The 23,841-nt window shown below is 45.0% G+C and overlaps 1 protein-coding gene across 3 annotated transcripts in view; it reads left to right on the forward strand.

Annotated features, from left to right (window-relative positions):
- The window catches only part of nek6 (NIMA-related kinase 6), an 81,552-nt gene that overhangs the window by 33,662 nt on the left and 24,049 nt on the right, over positions 1-23,841 (forward strand). For 2 of the 3 annotated variants that reach the window (XM_020457935.2, XM_020457934.2), the window contains exons 2-6: positions 1,259-1,375; positions 7,438-7,566; positions 8,070-8,132; positions 18,341-18,451; positions 21,894-22,002. In XM_020457935.2, coding sequence (XP_020313524.1) covers positions 1,295-1,375; positions 7,438-7,566; positions 8,070-8,132; positions 18,341-18,451; positions 21,894-22,002 — 493 coding nt within the window. In that variant the 5' untranslated portion in view covers positions 1,259-1,294. Of the gene's footprint in view, positions 1-1,258; positions 1,376-7,427; positions 7,567-8,069; positions 8,133-18,340; positions 18,452-21,893; positions 22,003-23,841 lie in introns of all 3 variants that reach the window. The other variant, XM_031802222.1, reaches the window with a different exon arrangement.

The raw sequence follows: 23,841 nt of genomic DNA on the forward strand, positions 1-23,841 counted from the left end.
GGTGGTATAGGATGCTGTGTGTCTCTGGTAGTTTAATCTGTCTGAGGCGGTGGTATAGGATGCTGTGTTTCTCTGGCAGTTTAATCTGTCTGAGGTGGTGGTATAGGATGCTGTGTCTCTGGTAGTTTAATCTGTCTGAGGCGGTGGTATAGGATGCTGTGTCTCTGGTAGTTTAATCTGTCTGAGGCGGTGGTATAGGATGCTGTGTGTCTCTGGTGGTTTAATCTGTCTGAGGCGGTGGTATAGGATGCTGTCTCTGGCAGTCTAATCTGTCTGAGGCGGTGGTATAGGATGCTGTCTCTGGCAGTCTAATCTGTCTGAGGCGGTGGTATAGGATGCTGTTTCTGGCAGTCTAATCTGTCTGAGTCGGTGGTATAGGATGCTGTCTCTGGCAGTCTAATCTGTCTGAGGCGGTGGTATAGGACGCTGTCTCTGGCAGTCTAATCTGTCTGAGGCGGTGGTATAGGACGCTGTCTCTGGCAGTCTAATCTGTCTGAGGCGGTGGTATAGGATGCTGTCTCTGGCAGTTTAATCTGTCTGAGGCGGTGGTATAGGATGCTGTGTCTCTGGTAGTTTAATCTGTCTGAGGCGGTGGTATAGGATGCTGTGTGTCTCTGGTAGTTTAATCTGTCTGAGGCGGTGGTATAGGATGCTGTCTCTGGCAGTCTAATATGTCTGAGGCGGTGGTATAGGATGCTGTCTCTGGCAGTCTAATCTGTCTGAGACGGTGGTATAGGATGCTGTCTCTGGCAGTCTAATCTGTCTGAGTCGGTGGTATAGGATGCTGTCTCTGGCAGTCTAATCTGTCTGAGTCGGTGGTATAGGATGCTGTCTCTGGCAGTCTAATCTGTCTGAGGCGGTGGTATAGGATGCTGTCTCTGGCAGTCTAATCTGTGAGGCGGTGGTATAGGATGCTGTCTCTGGCAGTCTAATCTGTCTGAGTCGGTGGTATAGGGGTAAAGCCCTGTACTGGCTTTTCTTTGTTTTATGGCCACTTTTCCGGTCTGCAAATAGATTTAGAAGAAATCACTCAAAAAAAAACTGTGTGCCTCCGTTGAATTTCAAAAATCTCGATGTGGCCCTAGAGACAAAATGATTGCCCATTCCTGGACTGACTCTATGCAAGGATTCCCCATGGCTCAGAATGGCTCACACATGCTCACACATGCACACGCACACGTACATGTACATGCACGCGCACACGCACACACACACACTCAACCACGGCTAAGTTAGTTCTCTCTCTTGTCTCTACCAGGGGTGAAGGGGCCTGGTACTGTATGCCAAGTCCACCATGGAGGCACAGAACAGTCATCACCAGCACAACCTAGACAACCAGAACAAGAACCTCTACAAGATGCCTGGAGAAGATCAGGTGAGACGTCATATTCTAGTCTACACTGATGTTTGTGTGTGTGTGTGTGTGTGTGTGTGTGTGTGTGTGTGTGTGTGTGTGTGTGTGTGTGTGTGTGTGTGTGTGTGTGTGTGTGTGTGTGTGCGTGCGTGTGTACGTGTGTACGTGTATGTGTATGTGTGTGTGTGTGAGCGTGTATGCATGTGCGTACATGAGTGTGTGCATTCATGTCTGCTTTTGAATAAACAAATTCATTTTTACATTTTACAACATAAAATAATTTGTCTGTTGTTGTTTGTCGCTGTTGTTTTAAGACCTAAGTGTAATGCTAATAGATAAACGCAAAATGCATTTTCACAATGCTTCAAAGAGCATAGAAGGACTTAAGATGATTGACTGGGATGGAAAAAACAGCTCAGGTTTGCACGGAAGCCCTTGACATCACTGAGAGCTATGTAGGCAAGCAGGTGTCACTCCCTAACTACATATTAGTAGAGACTATCTTAGCAACCCCGTCATTTAACAGTAGTCAAAGCCTGCTCTTGACTCTGCACATAATGAGTGGTAATTGTTGAAGAAATTAGCCTTAATCGCCTCTTCATTGGCTTTCAACTGCGTGAGGGCGATTACGTGACAAATTGTTGTGCCGGCTTGATAGTGAGGTAATGGATGTTGTTGTGTTACTTGGTGGCGCGGTGCGGAGTCTGTCATTACGTAGTGTTTAAGTGCAATTAGCCAATGATATTGAACATCTGCTACGGTGATAGGAAGAAATGAAAACCTGTTCTGTTTAGCGTAATGCCATCATCATTTTCCATGATGGTACGTCTCTGACCACCTCTACCCCTTCTTCCTTCCTCCCTATAGTTGGGGCTTTCACTGTGATGACAGGGTCAAACTACAGCGTTTTGCCACAGATTATAGCCACTGAAGTTAAGAATTTGGTGACTGAAAATGTTCAACCTCAATTTCTTCAGTATTGATGGTATCGATGGTCTTTTAATTTGTTTGTTGAGGGTTTTACACATTTGATAAAATAAGTTCCCTAATGTCATTAATCTGTGTCAAGTCATATACCAGTCACCCTCCACCTAAATACATGAATCGACCACTTACAGCAATTGCGCATTTCTGCGGCCACCCCTTGAAACATCATCAGGGAGTCTCCCACAATCACTGCAGCACGGCAGCTGCCAGATCTGACACAGCACGTCACCGCCTCTGCAGCAGCTAGCGAAGAGTACTTGAGTTAACACCACAGCCCAACGAGCCAAAGACCAATCAGCCAACGTCACTCTGGATTAGCTAATAGCGTCTCAAGACTCGGGGAGATCCGTTATGGCAAAGCCATTTGTTTCTCTTGATGCTGATTTTATGACGCTCCAAAGGCCAGAGAACGTAAAAAGAAAAGAAAGAGGGAAAGAAAAATGATGTTGATAGAGTTAGGAGCTATTGAGATTCTGGAAGAGCTTTTCCAGTTCACCCCGGGCTCTCGCCGTCAGTCGCAGTACAAAGTGATGAAGCACATGTGGATTGGAGCGGAGAGCTGAAAGCTGGGAGCTGGAGGGAAGTTAAGGGCTTTGACTCTATAATTCTCTGTGTCTCTCTCTTTGTCTCTCTCTCTGTTTCTCTCTCTCTCTCTCTCTCTGTCTCTCTGTCTCTCTCTCTCTCTCTCTCTCTCTCTCCCTCTCTGTGTGTCTCTCTCTCTCTCTCCCCTCTCTCTCTCTCTCTCTCTCTCTCTCTCTCAGTTTTGAGCAGTGTAGTAAGTCCCCACAGTAATCCACAGGGCATGCTCTACTGTTTCAATAGCCCAATGAATGGCTAAACCCTCTTGAATGTCAGGAGTAATATGCAGCCCCTGAGATTTTTCTTGGCCAGTGAGAGGAATTGAGAAAAATAAAGAAAAATACCATTTTGCGTTATGGTATGTAATGATTTAATGTTAACTTCAGGCCTTTTTTGTGATGCACATTCAAGGAACAAAGACCCCATTGAGTCAAGGATACGTTTTGTTGACATATCGATGCTGACAAGTGAATGCCAGATCGAGTATGTTAGATAAAACCTACATTTTTATTCGCTGTTTCATAGTAGATGATAGGTTCAAATGAAAGCCATTGTTTAAGTCAGCACTGGACCACAATATAATTGAACAGGACATGCAAGCTAATTGTGCACCGCCCTACGAGTCTCCTGGTCATGGCACAGCCTGGGATCAAACGCCAGGCTGTAGTGATGCCACAACACTGTGATGCAGTGCCTTAGACCACTGCGCCACTCAGGAGTCAAGGGTTTGTAAATCTTGGGATAAAGAACAGTTGAACATTGTTCCTGTTGAAATCCACTGTGAATCACATTTGATTCAGCACAGGGAATATCGGAATTCATCAAAGGCAAACCAGATAGTATACAGTGAGTCAAAGAGTAATGAAGGTTCCCACAGAGCACAGGTGTGTCAACATTCATCCAGTCCAGACCAGTCTGGCTAGTCCAGTCCAGTCCAGTATTAGGCTGTTGCTGTCTTTGGTCAACCCACTGAGCACTGAGAGGATAACTTCAACACTCTCAGCTGTCCATACTAGGCCCTAGAAACAAAGGGGGACAAAGTACCATGTGCATTCCAGTTCAAGTTATTGTTAACCCGTAGTGTGGCCCTAGTTGCATTACAAACATGTAAAGATAAATTCTAAAGGACATGACTCTCCAACTCAAGCATAGTAGAAGTGTATGTATTTAGTGAGCAGAGCAAACCTCCTTGCTGTCCTGCCATGTTTGTCTGAACCCATCCTGGATGAATGGAGCAGCACAGAATGCCCTCTTGCTACGGGTCATGCTCTGTAAGGGCAGGCTCTGAACTCTGCCCCGTCAGCTCAGGTGTGTTGAATGGACCCCAGGTTTGAGGAGATGTAATCAATGCATTTGGGGGATGTAAGTCTGCATATCCTAGTACTTTTTAAAGCATCCCACTACTAGTGAGGTTTACTTCACAAACAACTTGTCACTCTTCAATGACACAGATTTCTCCTCTATTGTTTTGTAATTAATTAATGGAAAAAAAGAACAATAACAGTTGTAGGTAGTGTTATACCAAATATGACAGAGCCACAGTTTTGGAGTATGGGGTTATATAATGACTAACCTAGGTAAAGATAGCAGCCTGGCTAGCATATTAGCATATCAGGCTAGCTCTAATTAGCAGTGGCACTCTAATAGAGCATGCTAATCTGGGTCAGCGCATATGTAAATGAGCAGCTGGGAATATTCCACGGCGCCAAGCATCAGAGTGTGTGTCACCCAGGGTTTGTGTCGCTCAGTATTAGCATCGACACACACAGACACACCCCAGTCCTCCCCTCGAAACAATTACGGCAATTACAAATGGCATCAATAACGGCTGGCTGTCTGTCAAAAAGGGGAGCCGTTGGGAGGCTTGTGCCACCGAGACAGACCGGTGGTACAGAAAGGACCACAGATGCTTTGATTTACCAACTGAACCACCCAGCTATGCTGGTCCCATGTTGCTCAGTTGGTAAGAGTGTGACACTAGCAATACCAAGGTTGTGGGTTCAATTCCCATTTGGATCACATACTCAAAATGTATGCACTCACTTTCCTGGATAAAAGTGTCTTCTAAGTGGCATAAAGGGAGATACTTTCCTCTCAGCATTGTATCTTGCCCTAGAAACCATCTTGCCCTAGACACCATCTTGCCCTAGAAACCTTCTTGCCCAAGAAACCATCTTTCCCTAGAAACCTTCTTGCCCTAGAATCCATCTTGCCCTAAAAACCATCTTGCCCTAGAATCCATCTTGCCCTAAAAACCATCTTGCCCTAGAAACCATCTTGCCCTAGAAACCATCTTTCCCTAGAATTCATCTTGCCCTAGAAACCATCTTGCCCTAGAAACCTTCTTGCCCAAGAAACCTTCTTGCCCAAGAAACCATCTTGCCCTAGAAACCTGGGTGTGACATTGGCCACTATGGAACTGTATACAGAAGGCACATTGTTGTGTGAACTGATTTTAATTGGAACCTGAAATGTGACATGGTCAGGAACATTTGGTTGGCTGGGTACATGTACTGTGTGAACGACTGATGCTCTGTGTAAATGGAAGACAAACTGAACTATATTTTCAGCCTTGTCTATTGTCAGCATGTTAGCCAGTGTCAACACTGTGATACAGTATGAGTGAGAATCTTTTACAGAGTGACTGAGTGACTTGCGGACCCTTAGCTGTGCCATATAAACTCAGTAAAAAAATAAATGTCCCTTTTTCAGGACCCTGTCTTTCAAAGATAATTCGTAAAAATCCAAATATCTTCACAGATCTTCATTGTAAAGGGTTTAAACGCTGTTTCCCATGCTCGTTCAATGAACCATAAACAAGTAATGAACATGCACCTGTGGAACGGTCGTTAAGACACTTACAGATGGTAGGCAATTAAGGTCACAGTTATGAAAACTTAGGACACTAAAGAGGCCTTTCTACTGACTCTGAAAAACACCAAAAGAAAGATGCCCAGAGTCCCTGCTCATCTGCATGGAGGCATGCTGCAAGGAGGCATGAGGACTGCAGGGCAATAAATTGCAATGTCCGTACCGTGAGACGCCTAAGACAGCGCTACAGGGGGACAGGACGGACAGCTGATTGTCCTCTCAGTGGCAGACCACGTGTAACAACACCTACAGTATCGGTAAATTCGAACATCACACCTGCGGGACAGGTACAGGATGGGAACAACAACTGCCCAAGTTACACCCAAACGCACAATCCCTCCATCAGTGCTCAGACTGTCCGTAATAGGCTGAGAGAGGCTGGACTGAGGGCTTGTAGGCCTGTTGTTAGGCAGGTCCTCACCAGACATCACTGGTAACAATGTCACCTATGGGCACAAACCCACCGTCGCTGGACCAGACAGGACTGGCAAAAATGGCTCTTCCCTGACAAGACGCGGTTTTGTCTCACCAGGGGTGGTGGTCAGATTTGTGTTTATCGTTGAAGGAATGAGCGTTACACAGAGGCCTTTACTCTGGAGCGGGATTGATTTGGAGGTGGAGAGTCCGTCATGGTCTGGGGTGGTGTGTCACAGCATCATCGGACTGAGCTTATTGTTATTGCAGTCAATCTCAACGCTGTGCTTTACAGGGAAGACATCCTCCTCCCTCATGTGGTACCCTTCCTGCAGGCTCATCCTGACATGGCCCTCCAGCATGACAATGCCACTAGCCATACTGCTAGTTCTGTGTGTGATTTCCTGCAAGACAGGAATGTCAGTGTTCTGCCATGGCCAGCGAAGAGGCCGGATCTCAATCCCATTGAGCACTTCTGGGACCTGTTGGATTGGAGGGTGAGGTCTGGGGCCATTCCCCCCAGAAATGTCTGGGAACTTGCAGGTGCCTTGGTGGAAGAGTGGGGTAACATCTCACAGCAAGAACTGGCAAATATGGTGCAGTCCCTGAGGAAGAGATGCACTGCATCTGCACAGTATCTGGCCACACCAGATACTGACTGTTACTTTTGATTTTGACCCCCCTTTTGTTCAGGGACACATTATTCAATTTCTGTTAGTCACATGTCTGTGGAACTTGTTCAGTTTATGTCACAGTTGTTAAATCTTGTTATGTTCATACAAATATTTACAGATGTTAAGTTTGCAGAAAATAAACACAGTTGACAGTGAGTGGACACTTCTTTTTTTGCTGAGTTTGGTTCCTAGAACTGAAAGACATGTTTAGTACACAGAATCGTTAGCTACTCTTCTACATTTTTCAGATGGGTTTTAGTTACTGTTGTGTCGCTCAAGGATGCTTACAGACATACCAGTGCATGTATGTCCAACCTTGGAGAAAACTGTAGCCATTGTCAAATGTTAATGCCACTGTTTATATGAATAACTCACCTGAGTGATATTAAGGCACATTCATTCAAATCCCAGAGAACTGTCACTCACGCACATCAATAGATGTGCCAATCCTATCCAAGCTAACATGGGCATATGAACCTTCTCTCTCAACAGGTTACTACAGTATTTCTCCCTAACTAAAACTGTCCATTCTTCTTCCCCTCACTGAGAAACATGCAGAGCCACCAGTACTGCTGCACGCTGGCCAACTTCCGCATTGAGAAGAAGATTGGCCGGGGCCAGTTCAGCGAGGTCTACAAAGCCACCTACCTTCTGGAGGGCCAGCATGTGGCTCTGAAGAAAGTCCAGGTACTATATTGAGACCTATCCTTTTTGGCATTTACTCTATAGGTACATCTCAGTAGTCTAAAGTGGCTTCCTCTCCCCGTCTCTCCTCCTTCATGTGCACTGCTCTGTGAAACATAGAAAAGGGGAAGACGATATGGTGAATACCTGGCTCTACCAAACCAGCTATTTGTTTCACTGACATAGTCCTTTCACATCAGTGCTAATCAAGGACTATTGAGATACAGCCAAGGGTTGGCAAAGGCAGTTTGGTTCACGTCTGGGCCAGGAAGGCCACAGTGTGTGCAGTGTTTTTCCCCAGCTTAATGCTTGAAACTACTGAACCATGTTGGTTAGTGTTTGGGTCAGAGGCCTAGACACACTTCTGCTCTACAGGTCTAGACGTGAAGATCACTGGCGTTACGCTGGGCACTGGGGTTATGTGTTAGAGCTGCCTGAGGATTCTATGGAATACCTCTGACAATGCAGTCGGATAACGGTACAAACTTCGTTGTTCTTTTCTTTAGATATTTGAAATGATGGACGCCAAGGCTCGCCAGGACTGCATCAAGGAGATTGACCTGCTGAAGGTAAGGCTGGTGGAATTATTTCTCAGGGGGTGAATCTCAATTGCACTTCCTTGATTCCTTTACTCCTCTTTCCTCACCTCCTTCTCAAAACTCATTGGATGAGAAGGTCAGAGGTTCCTCATCCAATCTGTTTTGAGAAGGAGGCAAGGAGAGAGAACGTGAGGAATCAAATAAATGAAATTGAGATTCTCTCTGGCTTGGTCTCTTCAGGGGTTTCTTATAATCTGGTTTAACTGTAGGATGCACTTAAATCCAGCAGGTGTAGGGAAGGAAGCATTTTAGAGATGAGGTGTCAGGGAGCTTGGGTCTTATGCCAGTGAAATGGTACGTTTTTAGAATGCTATGGCCCTTTGTCACAGGATCTGGGCCGAACGTGTGTGTTGGGGCAGCCTTTGTGTGGTTGTGACTGTGAGTGGGGCTGTGTCAATGTATGTGTTTTTAGTTAATAATACACACAGTCATATAAACACATTCATTGACACACACATGCAGGCTTGTGCAGTGGCAGATGTATATACAGTACCAGTCAAAAGTTTGAACACACCTACTCATTCAAGGGTTTTTCTTCATTTTTACTATTTTCGACATTGTAGAATAATAGTGAAGACGTCAAAACTATGAAATAACACATATGGCATCATGTAGTAACCAAAAAAGTGTTAAACAAATCAAAATATATTTTATATTTGAGATTCTTCAAAGTAGCCACCCTTTGCCTTGATTACAGCTTTGCACCACTCTTGGCATTCTCTCAACCAGCTTCATGAGGTAGTCACCTGAAATGCATTTCAATTAACAGGTGTGCCTTGTTAAAAGTACATTTCCTTCTTAATGCGTTTGAGCCAATCAGTTGTGTTGTGACAATGTAGGGTTGGTATACAGAAGATAGCTCTATTTGGTAAAAGACCATGTCCATATTATAGCAAGAACAACTCAAATAAGCAAAGAGAAACAACAGTCCATCATGACTTTAAGACATGAAGGTCAGTCAATCCGGAAAATTTCAAGAACTTCGAAAGTTTCTTCAAGTGCAGTCGCTAAAACCATCAAGCGCTATGAGGAAACTAACTCTCATGAGGACCGCAACAGGAAACGTACCTCTGCTGCAGAGCATAAATTCATTAGAATTGCCAGCCTCAGAAATTGCAGCCCAAATAAATGCTTCACAGAGTTCAAGTAACAGACACATCTCAACATCATCTGTTCAGAGGAGACTGCGTGAATCAGGCCTTCATGGTCGAATTGCTGCAAAGAAACCACTAATAGAGGACACCAATAAGAAGGAGAGGCTTGCTTGGACCAAGAAACACGAGCAATGGACATTAGACCGGTAGAAATCTGTCCTTTGGTCTGATGAGTCCAAATGTAAGATTTTTGGTTCCAAACGATGTGTCTTTGTGAGAAGCAAAGGATGATCTCTGCATGTGTGGTTCCCACCGAGAAGCATGGAGGAGGAGGTGTGATGGTGTGGGGGTGCTTTGCTGGTGTCACTGTCTGTGATTTATTTAGAATTCAAGGCACACTTAACCATAATGGATACCGCAGCATTCTGCAGCGAAACTCAATCCCATCTGGTTTGCGCTTAGTGGGACTAATTTGTTTTTCAACAGGACGATGACCCAAAACACACCTCCAGGCTGTGTAAGGGTTATTTGACCAAGAAGGAGAGGGATGGAGTCCTGCATCAGATGACCTGACCTCCACAATCACCCGACCTCAACCCAATTGAGATGGTTTGGGATGATTTGGACCGCAGGGTGAAGGAAAATCAGCCAACAAGTGCTCAAGCATATGTGGGAACTCATTCAAGACTGTTGGAAAAGCATTCCAGGTGAAGCTGGTTGAGAGAATGCCAAGCTGTCATCAAGGCAAAGGGTGGCTACTTTGAAGAATCTCAAATATAAAATATATTTAACAGTTATTTGGTAACTACATCATGATTCCACATGTATTGTTTCAAAGATTTGATGTCTTTATTATTATGCTGCAATGTCTAAAATAGTAAAAAATAAAGAAAAACCCTTGAATGAGTAAGTGTGTCCAAACTTTGACTGGTACTGTATATATATATATAATCACACACACACACACACACACACACACACACACACACACACACACACACACACACACACACACACACACACACACACACACACACACACACACACACACACACACACACTTATGCACACCTGTGTTTGGAGTATCGTTAAGTGCGTATAGTCCTCCGTCTGTTCACGTGTGTGTGTTACTCTTTGTCATTGTACGGGATCAAAGAGAGCCTCTGTTCTGACACTCCAAGTGTGTTTGCTGTCATCTCACGCTGGCTGTGATGCTCTGTTTAGAGTCGGCAGTGTGTGTGTGTGTTTATGTCATCGCAAGGTGTGGGGGGAGGGACAGCCACAGAAAAAGCCATGAGAGGACGAGAAAGGAAGAGAGGGAGAAGAAAAAGGAGGGAAGGAGGGAGGTGGCCCTGTCAGGTCCTTGATCCCGCCCGCCTGTCAATGCCGCCTGTCACTTTAACGACCTGTCAAATCACACGCCCCATCTGCTGCTTGTTACGCCTCCCGGAGTGATTGGCGGTTGCGCTGGCAGTTGGGGTTTTATGGTGGCATAAATTAAAGTGGTTTTGTTGTCATCATCATCAGGGGTGACATTTGTTTTGGTGCGGCGTGCGAGGCGGCCGGGCGGTAAAGTGGAGTTTATGACAGGGACTTGAAGTGTGCATCTGTGGGCAGAGACCCCTGTCAGGAAGAGTGGGTCAGATTAGCATACAAGAAGACTGACAGTGTGTGTGTGTGTGTGTGTGTGTGTGGGGCTGCCGTGATAAAGGAGTACATCACAACCAGTGCTTAATTTGAGCCGGATCCTACCGGAACCAGATCCGGCACCTCTCAGTTTTGGTGTGTTTCGTTCCGGGAACCCATTTGACTCCTCTGTAATTCTCCTTCCCCTAAAGAGCATAATGTGAAAACGTACCTGATATTCTAAGAATTGCACAACATTGTAGCTAGCCTATATAGACCAACTCCTGGCCATTGTTGGGGTGATTGTTATGATTTCTTGAACTGCATTGTTGGCTAAGGGCTTGTGAGTAAGCATTTCACGGTATTCGGCGCATGTGACAAATAACATTTGAATTGAGATAGGCTTTTGGCACAAGCTTATCGGCCATCGACTGTGAGTGAGCTGCACATCATTGGGTGAGTCAGTGAAACTGGAAAGCTTTTTTTAGGACTAGAACTTCCTCCCCATACAGTACAATATGTGTCTCCACACTCCTAGGTCTAGCCTATCGATGGTTTCAAGACCAGCTCGTTTTTATTGATCCCAGATTCACTCAGTTTGTTAGTGTCAAAGTAGCCTGTCATTTCCATAATTTCTGCTGAATTAAAAAAGATACTGCTAAAGTCTCCAGTCATCTAAAATGATGTAGCATTGCATGAAATGCATTTATAAAAGGCCACATACTTATTTTCCACCATAATTTGCAAATAAATTCATTAAAAATCCTACATTGTGATTTTCTTATTTTTCTTTTTTGAAGTGTACCTATGATAAAAAATGACAGGCCTCTCTCATCTTTTTAAGTGGGAGAACTTGCACAATTGGTGGCTGACTAAATACTTTTTTGCCCCACTGTATGTACATTAAGGCAGGGTAAAAGTGACTAGGCATTATTTATTATCAAAGATTATTACCCAAGATGGCATAGCAGTCAGACGTCCTTTGTCCTCGTCTTGTCGTGTCTCGTGTATATATATATTTACACCTTTCTTTGCATATCTTTTATATATTTTCTTTTCAAACTTCAAAACACTCTCCTGCAACCCGCCACACCAATTTAAAAAAAGAAGAAGTCTTATTTACCTTAAATCTGAAATCCACAATAGAAGCTAGCCAGAAGCTAGCCAGTTTACTGGCTAACGTTAGTATTCAGCTAACCACGGTTTGTGGTCATCAGCTATCCTTTAGCTCGAAAAGCTATCGCCAGTACAACGCGACTCAGACCAGAACATACCGGACCTATTTTTCTCTCCATATCTCCGGATTTCAACTGCAAGCTCTGGACATTTACACCTGGATCTCGCAGCTAGCTAGCTGCTATCCGTGTGACTATTGGCTTACGTCGATCCCGGAGCAAACATAAATTATTCCGGAGCTAGCCAGCTGAAGAGTTCCATCAGCCACTCCGGACCCGTTTTACTGCCGATGCGGAGCCCCACCGGGCCTTCACGACTGGACTACCGACGTTAACTTCCCGAGGGAGTTATCCAACTGGCCCCTCCGTCGTGACATTACCTGTATGCCCATCTGCGGGCCGCTAATCGTTAGCTGTCTTATCGACTGCTATCTGAATAGGTTTATCGGACAATTCTTCTTGGGTCACTATAACTATATCTATTTTGCCAATTGGATTGATCCCCTCTACCACACGGAACCCCACTAATCTACCGACGGAAATGCTGTTCTGGTTAGTGTTTATTGGCTCATTTCACTGTAGAGCCTCTAGCCCTGCTCACTATTCCTTATCCAACCTTTCAGTTACACCACCCACACATGCGATGACATCACCTGGTTTCAATTATGTTTCTAGAGACAATATCTCTCTCATCATTACTCAATATCTAGGTTTACCTCCACTGTATTCACATCCTACCATACCTTTGTCTGTACATTATACCTTGAAGCTATTTTATTGCCCCCAGAAACCTCCTTTTACTCTCTGTTCCAGACATTTTAGACAACCAATTCTCATAGTTTTTAGCCGTACCCTTATCCTACTCCTCCTCTGTTCCTCTGGTGATGTAGAGGTGAATCCAGGCCCTGCAGTGCCTAGCTCCACTCCTATTCGCCAGGTGCTCTCTTTTGATGACTTCTGTAACCGTAATAGCCTTGGTTTCATGTATGTTAACATTAGAAGCCTCCTCCCTAAGTTTGTTTTATTCACTGCTTTAGCACACTCTGCCACCCCGGATGTTCTAGCCGTGACTGAATCCTGGCTTAGGAAGACCACCAAAAATTCTGAAATCTTCATCCCTAACGACAACATTTTCAGACAAGATAGAACAGCCAAAGGGGGCGGTGTTGCAATCGACTGCAAAGATAGCCTGCAGAGTTCTGTCCTACTATCCAGGTCTGTACCCAAACAATTTGAACTTCTACTTTTAAAAATCCACCTCTCTAAAAACAAGTCTCTCACCGTTGCCGCCTGCGATAGCCCACCCTCTGCCCCCAGCTGTGCTCTGGACACCATATGTGAACTGATTGCCCCCCATCTATCTTCAGAGCTCGTGCTGCTTGGCGACCTAAACTGGAACATGCTTAACACCGCAGACATCCTACAATCGAAGCTTGATGCCCTCAATCTCACACAAATTATCAATGAACCTACCAGGTACCACCCCAAAGCCGTAGACACGGGTACCCTCATAGATATCATCCGAACCAACTTGCCCTCTAAATACACCTCTGCTGTTTTCAACCAAGATCTCAGCGATCACTGCCTCATTGCCTGCATCCGTAATGGGTCAGCGGTCAAACGTCCTCCACTCATCACTGTCAAACGCTCCCTGAAACACTTCAGCGAGCAGGCCTTTCTAATCGACCTGGCCGAGGTATCATCCTGGGTCTCGACCTCACCCTGTGCAACTGGGTACTGGACTTGCTGACGGGCCGCCCCCAGGTGGTTAGGGTAGGTAACAACATCTCCACCCCGCTGATCCTCAACACTGGGGCCCCACAAGGGTGCGTTCTGAGCCCACTGCTGTACTCCCTGTTCACCCACGACTGTGTGGCCATGCACGCCTCCAACTCAATCATCAAGTTTGCGGACGACACCACAGTGGTAGGCTTGATTACCAACAACGACGAGACGGCCTACAGGGAGGAGGTGAGGGCCTTCGGAGTGTGGTGTCAGGAAAATAACCTCACACTCAACGTCAACAAAACAAAGGAGGTGATTGTGGACTTCAGGAAACAGCAGAGGGAGCACCCCCCTATCCACATCGACGGGACAGTAGTGGAGTGTGTAATAGGTTTTAAGTTCCTTGGTGTACAAATCACGGACAAACTGAAATAGTCCATCCACACAGACAGCGTTGTGAAGAAGGCGCAGCACCGCCTCTTCAACCTCAGGAGGCTGAAGAAATTCGGCTTGTCACCAAAAGCACTCACAAACTTTTACAGATGCACAATCGAGAGCATCCTGTCGGGCTGTATCACCGCCTGGTACGGCAACTTCTCCGCCCTCTCCAGAGGGTAGTGAGGTCTGCACAATGCATCACCGGGGGTAAACTACCTGCCATCCAGGACACCTACACCACCCGATGTCACAGGAAGGCCATAAAGATAATCAAGGACAACAACCACCCGAGCCACTGCCTGTTCACCCCCCTATCATCCAGAAGGCGAGGTCAGTACAGGTGCATCAAAGCAGGAACCAAGAGACTGAAAAACAGCCTCTATCTCAAGGCCATCAGACTGATAAACAGCCACCACTAACATTGAGTGGCTGCTGCCAACATACTAACTCAACTCCAGCCACTTTAATAATGGAAATTGATGAAAATTGATGTAAAAATGTATCACTAGCCACTTTAAACAATGCCACTTAATATAATGTTTACATACCCTACATTACTCATCTCATATGTATATGTATATACTGTACTCTATATCATCTACTGCGTCTTTATGTAATACATGTATCACTAGCCACTTTAAACTATGCCACTTTGTTTACATACCCTACATTACTCATCTCATATGTATATACTGTACTCGATACCATCTACTGCATCTTGCCTATGCCGTTCTGTACCATCACTCATTCATATATCTTTATGTACATATTCTTTATCCCTTTACACTTGTGTGTATAAGGTAGTAGTTGTGGAATTGTTAGGTTAGATTACTCGTTGGTTATTACTGCATTGTCGGAACTAGACGCACAAGCATTTCGCTACACTCGCATTAACATCTGCTAACCATGTGTATGTGACAAATAAAATTTGATTTGATTTTAAATTTAGAACCAGGAACAGATATAGCCCTTGGTTCTCTGCAGACCGGACTGCCCTTAACCAACACAAAAACATCCTATGGCGTTCTGCATTAGCATCGAACAGCCCCCGTGATATGCAACTTTTCAGGGAAGCTAGAAACCAATATACACAGGCAGTTAGATGAGTATGAAGTTAGCTTCATACTCGTCGCCAAACCCACTGACTCCAGGTCATCTACAAGATCCTGCTAGGTAAAGTCCCACCTTATCTCAGCTCGCTGGTCACCATAGCAGCACCCACCTGTAGCACGGGCTCCAGCAGGTATATCTCTCTGGTCACCCCAAAAAACAATTCTTCCTTTGGCCGCCTCTCCTTCCAGTTCTCTGCTGCCAATGACTGGAACGAACTACAACAATCTCTGAAACTGGAAACACTTATCTACCTCACTAGCTTTAAGCACCAGCTGTTAGAGCAGCTCACAGATTACTGCACCTATACATAGCCCATCTATAATTTAGCCCACCTCTCCACCTACTTTATTTATTTTGCTCCTTTGCACCCCATTATTTCTATCTCTACCTTGCACTTTCTTCCCCTGCAAATCTACCATTCCAGTGTTTTACTTGCTATATTGTATTTACTTTGCCACAATGGCCTTTTTTTGGTGGCCTTTATCTCCTTTATCTCACCTCATTTGCTCACATTGTATATAGACTTATTCTTCTACTGTAAGTTTATTTTACTCCATGTGTAACTCTGTGTTGTTGTACGTGTCGAACTGCTTTGCTTTATCTTGGCCAGGTCGCGATTGTAAATGAGAACTTGTTTTCAACTTGTCTACCTGGTTAAATAAAGGTGAAATAAATAAATTAAATAAATTAGGAGAGAATAATAATAATTATAATAGCAAAAGTAATAATAATAATAATAATGAGAGTAAAATAACCAACAGAGTAGCAGCAGCAAATGTAAAAGTGTGTGAGTGTATGTATTGTATGTGATTATGTGGGAGTGTCGATGTAGTGTGTGTGTGTGTGAGTGTATGTATTGTATGTGATTATGTGGGAGTGTCGATGTAGTGTGTGTGTGTGTGAGTTTGTCTAACCATGTAATTAACTTATTTAGCAGTCTGGCTATTCTTATTGCTTGGGGGTAGAAGCTGTCTCAGAGTCTGTTGGTCATTTGACTCTATACGAACGAAGAGAGGGCACACACACACACACGTAAATCATGTGCACAGGCTCACGGACCAACACTATATCTTCACACGATTACACTTACCCGGACGCTCACACACACACACACACCCGTAGGTGAGATTGTTATAGTATGATCCTGTTTTCCTATCCCACCCATACACTTCAGGGATTTCTGAGTGATGTACAGGCTGATTCTGACAGCCCAAACAGGGTGATAATACGGTCTACACCTCCTACAGCACCTTTGATGCCACACAGGCTGCTGAATGCATTAATCGCTTCACTGCATTAGGGAGTAAGTAAACCTTGTCTGAGTCAGAACGGCCCATAGGGCAGGATCCCATCTCCCGTTTTCCCTAGCGTGAGGCAGTTTGATGTACAAGTACTACCCCTGGATAGGACGCTAGTCTGTCGTAAGGCCTTACCCCCAATTCTTCTACTTCTACTGCCAAGCGGAGGCATCAGGGCCAGTATTCATAAAGCATCTCAGAGTAGGAGTTCTGATCTAGGATCGGGTTCTCCCCGCCCATACAATCATATTCATTATAATCTAAAAGGCTAAACTGATCCTAGATCATCACTTCTACTTTCAAATCAAACCAAGCTTTATTTATACAGCACATTTCAGACATGGAATGCAACACAATGTCCATCACAGGAAAAAACAAATAAAAACTATTCAAATTTAAACTTGAATATTTACTACACAACAAACATAAGAGGATAAAAACAAAATAATAACAATAAAAAATAAACGACTACCAAGCACAGTAAGGAAAAGCAAAGCTAAAAAGGTGTGTTTTAAGATCTCTTTTAAATATGTCTACAGTTTCAGCCCCCCTCAGGTTCTCTGGCAGGCTATTCCAGAGGCTGGGGGCATAGTAACTAAAGGCTGCCTCTCCATGCCTCTTGGCCCCCCTCAGGTTCTCTGGCAGGCTATTCCAGAGGCTGGGGGCATAGTAACTAAAGGCTGCCTCTCCATGCCTCTTGGCCCCCCTCAGGTTCTCTGGCAGGCTATTCCAGAGGCTGGGGGCATAGTAACTAAAGGCTGCCTCTCCATGCCTCTTGGCCCCCCTCAGGTTCTCTGGCAGGCTATTCCAGAGGCAGGGGGCATAGTATCTAAAGGCTGCCTCTCCATGCCTCTTGGTCCTAGGCTTTGGGATAGTTAAAATACCAGAGGACCTGAGGGACCTACTGGGTACATAACTTAAAATCATGTCTGACATGTATTGGGGTGCACAATCGTGGATTGATTTAAAAACAAATAGAAGAATCTTGAAATTAATTCTAAAACTTTGAGATGCTTGATACATATGGGACCTGGTCTCATTTTAAGAGTCTTTGGTGTGACTCAACCAGTGATCCAACCCTCAACCTGAGCTTCACTGTATTGGCTTACTGTTTATTTTGTTAGCTGTGTATTACTCCACCTAGCCTATAGCGTTCTGTTCCTATGAGTCACTGTATTGTCTTACTGTTTATTTTGTTAGCTGTGTATTACTCCACCTAGCCTATAGCGTTCTATTCCTATCAGTCACTGTATTGGCTTACTGTTTATTTTGTTAGCTGTGTATTACTCCACCTAGCCTATAGCGTTCTGTTCCTATCAGTCACTGTTTGGCGTCACTAGGCTCTCTCATTGAGGAGGACCTCATTGAAACCTCCATGATTTTTATATGGGAAGTCAACCATCACTCAGACTTTAAACAAAGCTCAGGACAGTCATGTTATTATGAGCCATAATACTCTCTTCAATGGAGATTAGTTATTGAACGTGGACAACGACTGGCTATCATGCTGCACTTGTTGTGGTGTACTGTGTCTATATTTGTCCAGAGGGGACATGTTAATACATTTGAGTGAGGACAACACAACAAGACATGTTAACCTTGTCTAACTGGAACAGTTTGGTTCATCTGATTTGAGATAGAAACCCCACCTTCTCAAACAGACATGACTGTAGAACCTGAACTGGCATGCTGTTTTATTCTCCTCACAGCATTTGAACCACCCCAACGTGATCAAGTACCTGGACTCCTTCATCGAGGACAACGAGCTCAACATCTTGCTGGAGCTGGCGGATGCCGGCGACCTCTCTCAGATGATCAAGGTGAGAGGTCATCCACTGACTGGTAACTGGTGGCTGGTCTCAGGTGGTGCATGGCAGGGTGAGGCTAAACCTTCAGGGGTTTGAATAACATCCCCCTGGCTCGTCTGCTGGGATGGACAGGACCAGGAGAGAGAGAGTGGGAGTGGGGAGTGGGGAGAGGGGTGAGGGGGGATGTGTGTGTGTGAGAGAGACAGAGATCAGGGGAGAGGAGAAAGAGAGAGAGATGAAGAGAGAGCGATAGACCAGGGGAGAGAGATGAGAAGAGTCCCCCAGGCTCTGACAGCCTGCTCTGACAGACATAACCTCTCCTTAGCCTCTCTGTACCTCCACCGGCCTGACGCTGTCACGCCCCATCACACAAACAAACACACACACACCTCGTCTCTCTTTCCTCTCCTCGTCTCACTTTCCTCTCCTCTCTTTCCTCTCCTCGTCTCTTTCCTCTCCTCGTCTCTCTCTTTTTCCTCTCCTCGTCTCTTTCCCCTCCTCGTCTCTCTTTCCTCTCCTCGTCTCTCTTTCCTCTCCTCATCTCTCTTTCCTCTCCTCGTCTCTCTTTCCTCTCCTCGTCTCTCTTTCCTCTCCTCGTCTCCCTTTCCTCTCCTCGTCTCTCTCTCCTCTCCTCGTCTCTCTTTTTCCTCTCCTCGTCTCTTTCCTCTCCTCGTCTCTCTTTCCTCTCCTCGTCTCTCTTTCCCCTCCTCGTCTCTCTTTCCTCTCATCGTCTCTCTTTTTCCTCTCCTCGTCTCTCTTTCCTCTCCTCGTCTTTTTCCTCTCCTCGTCTTTTTCCTCTCCTCGTCTCTCTTTTTCCTCTCCTCATCTCTCTCTTTCCTCTCCTCGTCTCTCTCTTTTTACTTTTCTCGTCTCTTTCCCCTCCTTGTCTCTTTTTCCTCTCCTCGTCTCTCTCTTTCGTCTCCTCGTCTATCTCTTCTTCCTCTCCTCGTCTCTCTCTTTTTCCTCTCCTCATCTCTTTCCCTTCCTCGTCTTTCTTTTTCCTCTCCTCGTCTCTCTCTTTTTCCTCTCCTCGTCTCTCTCTTTTTCCTCTCCTCGTCTCTTTCCTCTCCTCGTCTTTCTTTTTCCCCTCCTCGTCTCTCTTTTTCCTCTCCTCGTCTCTTTTTCCTCTCCTCGTCTCTTTTTCCTCTCCTCATCTCTCTCTTTTCTCTCCTCGTCTTTATTTTTCCTCTCCTCGTCTCTCTCTTTTTACTTCTCTCGTCTCTTTCCCCTCCTCGTCTCTCTTTCCTCTCCTCGTCTCTTTTTCCTCTCCTCGTCTATCTCTTTCCTCTCCTCGTCTCTCTCTTTCCTCTCCTCGTCTCTCTTTTTCCTCTCCCCGTCTCTCTCTTTTTACTATCCTTGTCTCTTCCCCTCCTCGTCTCTCTTTCCTCTCCTCGTCTCTCTCTTTTTCCTCTCCTCGTCTCTCTTTCCTCTCCTCATCTCACTTTCCTCTCCTCGTCTCTTTCCTCTCCTTGTCTTTTTCCTCTCCTCGTCTCTCTCTTTTTCCTCTCCTCGTCTCTCTTTTTCCTCTCCTCGTCTCTCTCTTTTTACTTTTCTCGTCTCTTTCCCCTCCTCGTCTCTCTTTCCTCTCCTCGTCTCTTTTTCCTCTCCTCGTCTCTCTCTTTCCTCTCCTTGTCTCTCTTTCCTCTCCTCGTCTTTCTTTTTCCCCTCGTCTCTCTTTTTCCTCTCCTCGTCTCTTTTTCCTCTCCTCGTCTTGCTTTTTCCTCTCCTCATCTCTCTCTTTTCTCTCCTCGTCTTTATTTTTCCTCTCCTCGTCTCTCTCTTTTTACTTCTCTCATCTCTTTCCCCTCCTCGTCTCTTTCCTCTCCTCGTCTCTTTTTCCTCTCCTCGTCTATCTCTTTCCTCTCCTCGTCTCTCTCTTTCCTCTCCTCGTCTTTTTCCTCTCCTCGTCTCTCTCTTTTTCCTCTCCTCGTCTCTCTCTTTTTCCTCTTCTCGTCTCTCTCTTTTTCCTCTCCCCGTCTTTCATTTTCCTCTCCTCGTCTCTCTCTTTTTCCTCTCCTCGTCTCTCTCTTTCCTCTCCTCGTCTCTCTCTCTTTCCTCTCCTCGTCTCTCTCTTTCCTCTCCTCGTCTTTCTTTTTCCTCTCCTCGTCTCTCTCTTTTTACTTTCCTCGTCTCTTTCCCCTCCTCGTCTCTCTTTCCTCTCCTCGTCTCTTTTTCCTCTCCTCGTCTCTCTCTTTCCTCTCCTTGTCTCTCTTTCCCCTCCTCGTCTCTCTTTCCTCTCCTTGTCTCTTTTCCTCTCCTCGTCTCTCTCTTTTTCCTCTCCTCGTCTCTTTTTCCTTTCTTTCTTCTCCTTGTCTCTCTTTCCTCTTTCTTCTCCTCGTATCTCTTTCCTCTGCCTTTTCTTCTTAACCTTGCTTGTTCCTCATCTTGTCCTCTCATTGTACGTCTGTCTTCTTCTATCCTCTCGTTCCCAAAAAGTTTAAATCCCAAACTGATCCCTTTCCCATCTTCAGTTTGACTTTATTGTTGTCTTATCTTTTTAAGTCATTATTATAATGATGTAGAAAGAGATTCCTAATTCCAAGCTCTCAATTCAACCGATATGCAGATCACAGTCAAAAACATCTTGCTGGCGGCAAATGTCCTTGTAATTAAAAAGGTGTTTTATTCCAAAAAACCTGAAGAACTTTGGGGATGGAAAAAAGAGTTGAAAGAAAATACTAACATTTGTTGTTTTGGGGCATTAAACAAAGTTTTGGCAGTTTAATTAGCCAGATTATTGTTAATTAGGTGCTTGGCTCTGTGCGCTGGCAGTGTCAACTCTCGTTAGGCTACCTCTCCCAAATGGCTTCTCATTACCCACTCAAATACAGGGTAAATGGTGATGCACAGATTAATTCTTTAGATGTTCCGCAATGTTTTGGGGGCTGTCTGACATTGACTCAGGGGGTTTTGAGGCGAGTGTGTGTGTGCGTGCACTTGTTGGGGAGAGAGGGAAGGCAGTGTGTGTGTGCACTTGTTGGGGAGAGAGGGAAGGCAGTGTGTGCGTGCACTTGTTGGGGAGAGAGGGAAGGCAGTGTGTGTGTGCACTTGTTGGGGAGAGAAGGAAGGCAGTGTGTGTGTGCACTTTTTGGGGAGAGAGGGAAGGCAGTGTGTGTGTGTACTTGTTGGGGAGAGAGGGAAGGCAGTGTGTGTGTGCACTTGTTGGGGAGAGATGGTAGCAAGTGTGTGTGCACTTGTTGGGGAGAGAGGGAAGGCAGTGTGTGTGTGCACTTGTTAGGGAGAGAGGGAAGGCAGTGTGTGTGTGTGTGTGTGTGTGTGTGTGTGTGTGTGTGTGTGTGTGTGTGTGTGTGTGTGTGTGTGTGTGTGTGTGTGTGTGTGTGTGTGTGTGTGTGTGTGTGTGTGTGTGTGTGTGTTGGAGAGAGAGAGAGAATCCAGGCTTTACTCACAGCTCTGTTTCTGTCTATTTTCCTAACTTCTCCTCTCTCTCTCGCAGCACTTTAAGAAGAAGAGGCGGCTCATCCCGGAGAGGACAATATGGAAATATTTTGTCCAGCTGTGCAGTGCCCTGGAGCACATGCACTCCCGTAGAGTCATGCACCGCGGTAAACAACCACTTTCATTAACTCCTCTTCCTCTCTCCCCTCTTACCATCGTTCATCTCTATTAACCTTTCTTCTCTAATCCCCCTTTCCATTTCCCCCTTTTTCAATCAGTCCTCTCCTCCTCCTCCTTTCCTCTCTCCCCTTCTCTCATTCTACACCTACACTGGCAGCTTCATTAAATAGTACCCGCAAAACACCAGTCTTAACGTCAGCAGTGATGAGTCGACTGCGGAATGCTGGCCTTCTAGGCAGAAAAATCCGTATCTCAGACTGGCCAATGAAAATAAAAGATTAAGATGGGCAAAAGAACACAGACACTGGACAGAGGAACTCTGCCTAGAAGGCCAGCATCCCAGAGACATTTCTTCACTATTGACGTTGAGACTGGTGTTTTGCATGTACTATTTAATGAAACTGCCATTTGAGGACTTGTGAGGCATCTGTTTCTCAAACTAGACACTCTAATGTACTTGTCCTCTTGCTCAGTTGTACACCGAGGCCTCCCACTCCTCTTTCTATTCTGGTTAGAGCCAGTTTGCGCTGTTCTGTGAAGGGAGTAGTACACAGCGTTGTACGAGATCTCCAGTTTCTTGGCCATTTCTCGTATGGAATAGCCTTCATTTTTCAGAACAAGAATAAACTGACGAGTTTCAGAAGAAAGTTAGTTGTTTCTGGCCATTTTGAGCATGTAATCAAACCCATAAATGCTGTTGTTGATCATTGCAAAAAGGGCTTTCTAATGATCAATTAGCTTTTTAAAATGATAAACTTGGATTAGCTAACACAACGTGCCATTGTAACACAGTGATGGTTGCTGTGAGTGATGGTTGCTGATAATGGGCCTCTTAACGCCTATGTAGATATTCCATAAAAATCTGCCATTTCCAGCTACAATAGTCATTTACAACGTTAGCAATGTCTACACTGTATTTCTGATCAATTTTATGTTATTTTAATGGACAAAAAATGAGCTTTTCTTTCAAAAATAAGGACATTTCTATGTGACCCCAAACTTTTGAATGGTAGTGTATAAATCTGATCATTTCAATACGTATGCAAACATTCCTTTACTTATCTAGACATGGCAACAACTCAACATTCCTTTACTTATCTAGACATGGCAACAACTCAACATTCCTTTACTTATCTAGACATGGCAACAACTCAACATTCCTTTACTTATCTAGACATGGCAACAACTCAACATTCCTTTATTATCTAGACATGGCAACAACTCAACATTCCTTTACTTATCTAGACATGGCAACAACTCAACATTCTACAACAATGCATCTAAAATGCGCATCTATAAACACATGAAAAACAAAATAAAACGTAAACAATATTTTGGGTTACTCATGTTGGATATTGTGACCAATGATGTGAATAAATCCTGGATAACCGACAGGGGGCGCTGTATTGAAGCCGCCGCGCAGCCAACTTGGTACTCCACCTCAATAGTAAAAAAATATTTTGAAAGCTATAGAAATTCGAATAACAGACTGGAAGCTTCAAAAGGAGGGTGGTGCTTGGAATCATTGTTCTTCCTCTGTCAACCATGGTTAGCTGGAAGGAAACACGTGGCGTCATCATTGCTTTGCATAAAAGGGTCTTCACAGGCAAGGATATTGCTGCCAGTAAGACTGCACCTAAATCAACCATTTATCGGATCATCAAGATCTTCAAAGAGAGTGGTTCAATTGTTGTGAAGAAGGCTTCAGGGCGCCCAAGAAAGTCTAGCAAGCGCCAGGACCGTTGATTCAGCTGCAGGATCGGGGCACCACCAGTACAAAGCTTGCTCAGGAATGGCAGCAGAAAGGTGAGTGCATCTGCACGCAC

Source organism: Oncorhynchus kisutch, linkage group LG23, assembly GCF_002021735.2.
Source record: "Oncorhynchus kisutch isolate 150728-3 linkage group LG23, Okis_V2, whole genome shotgun sequence".
Taxonomy (NCBI): Eukaryota; Metazoa; Chordata; class Actinopteri; order Salmoniformes; family Salmonidae; genus Oncorhynchus; species Oncorhynchus kisutch.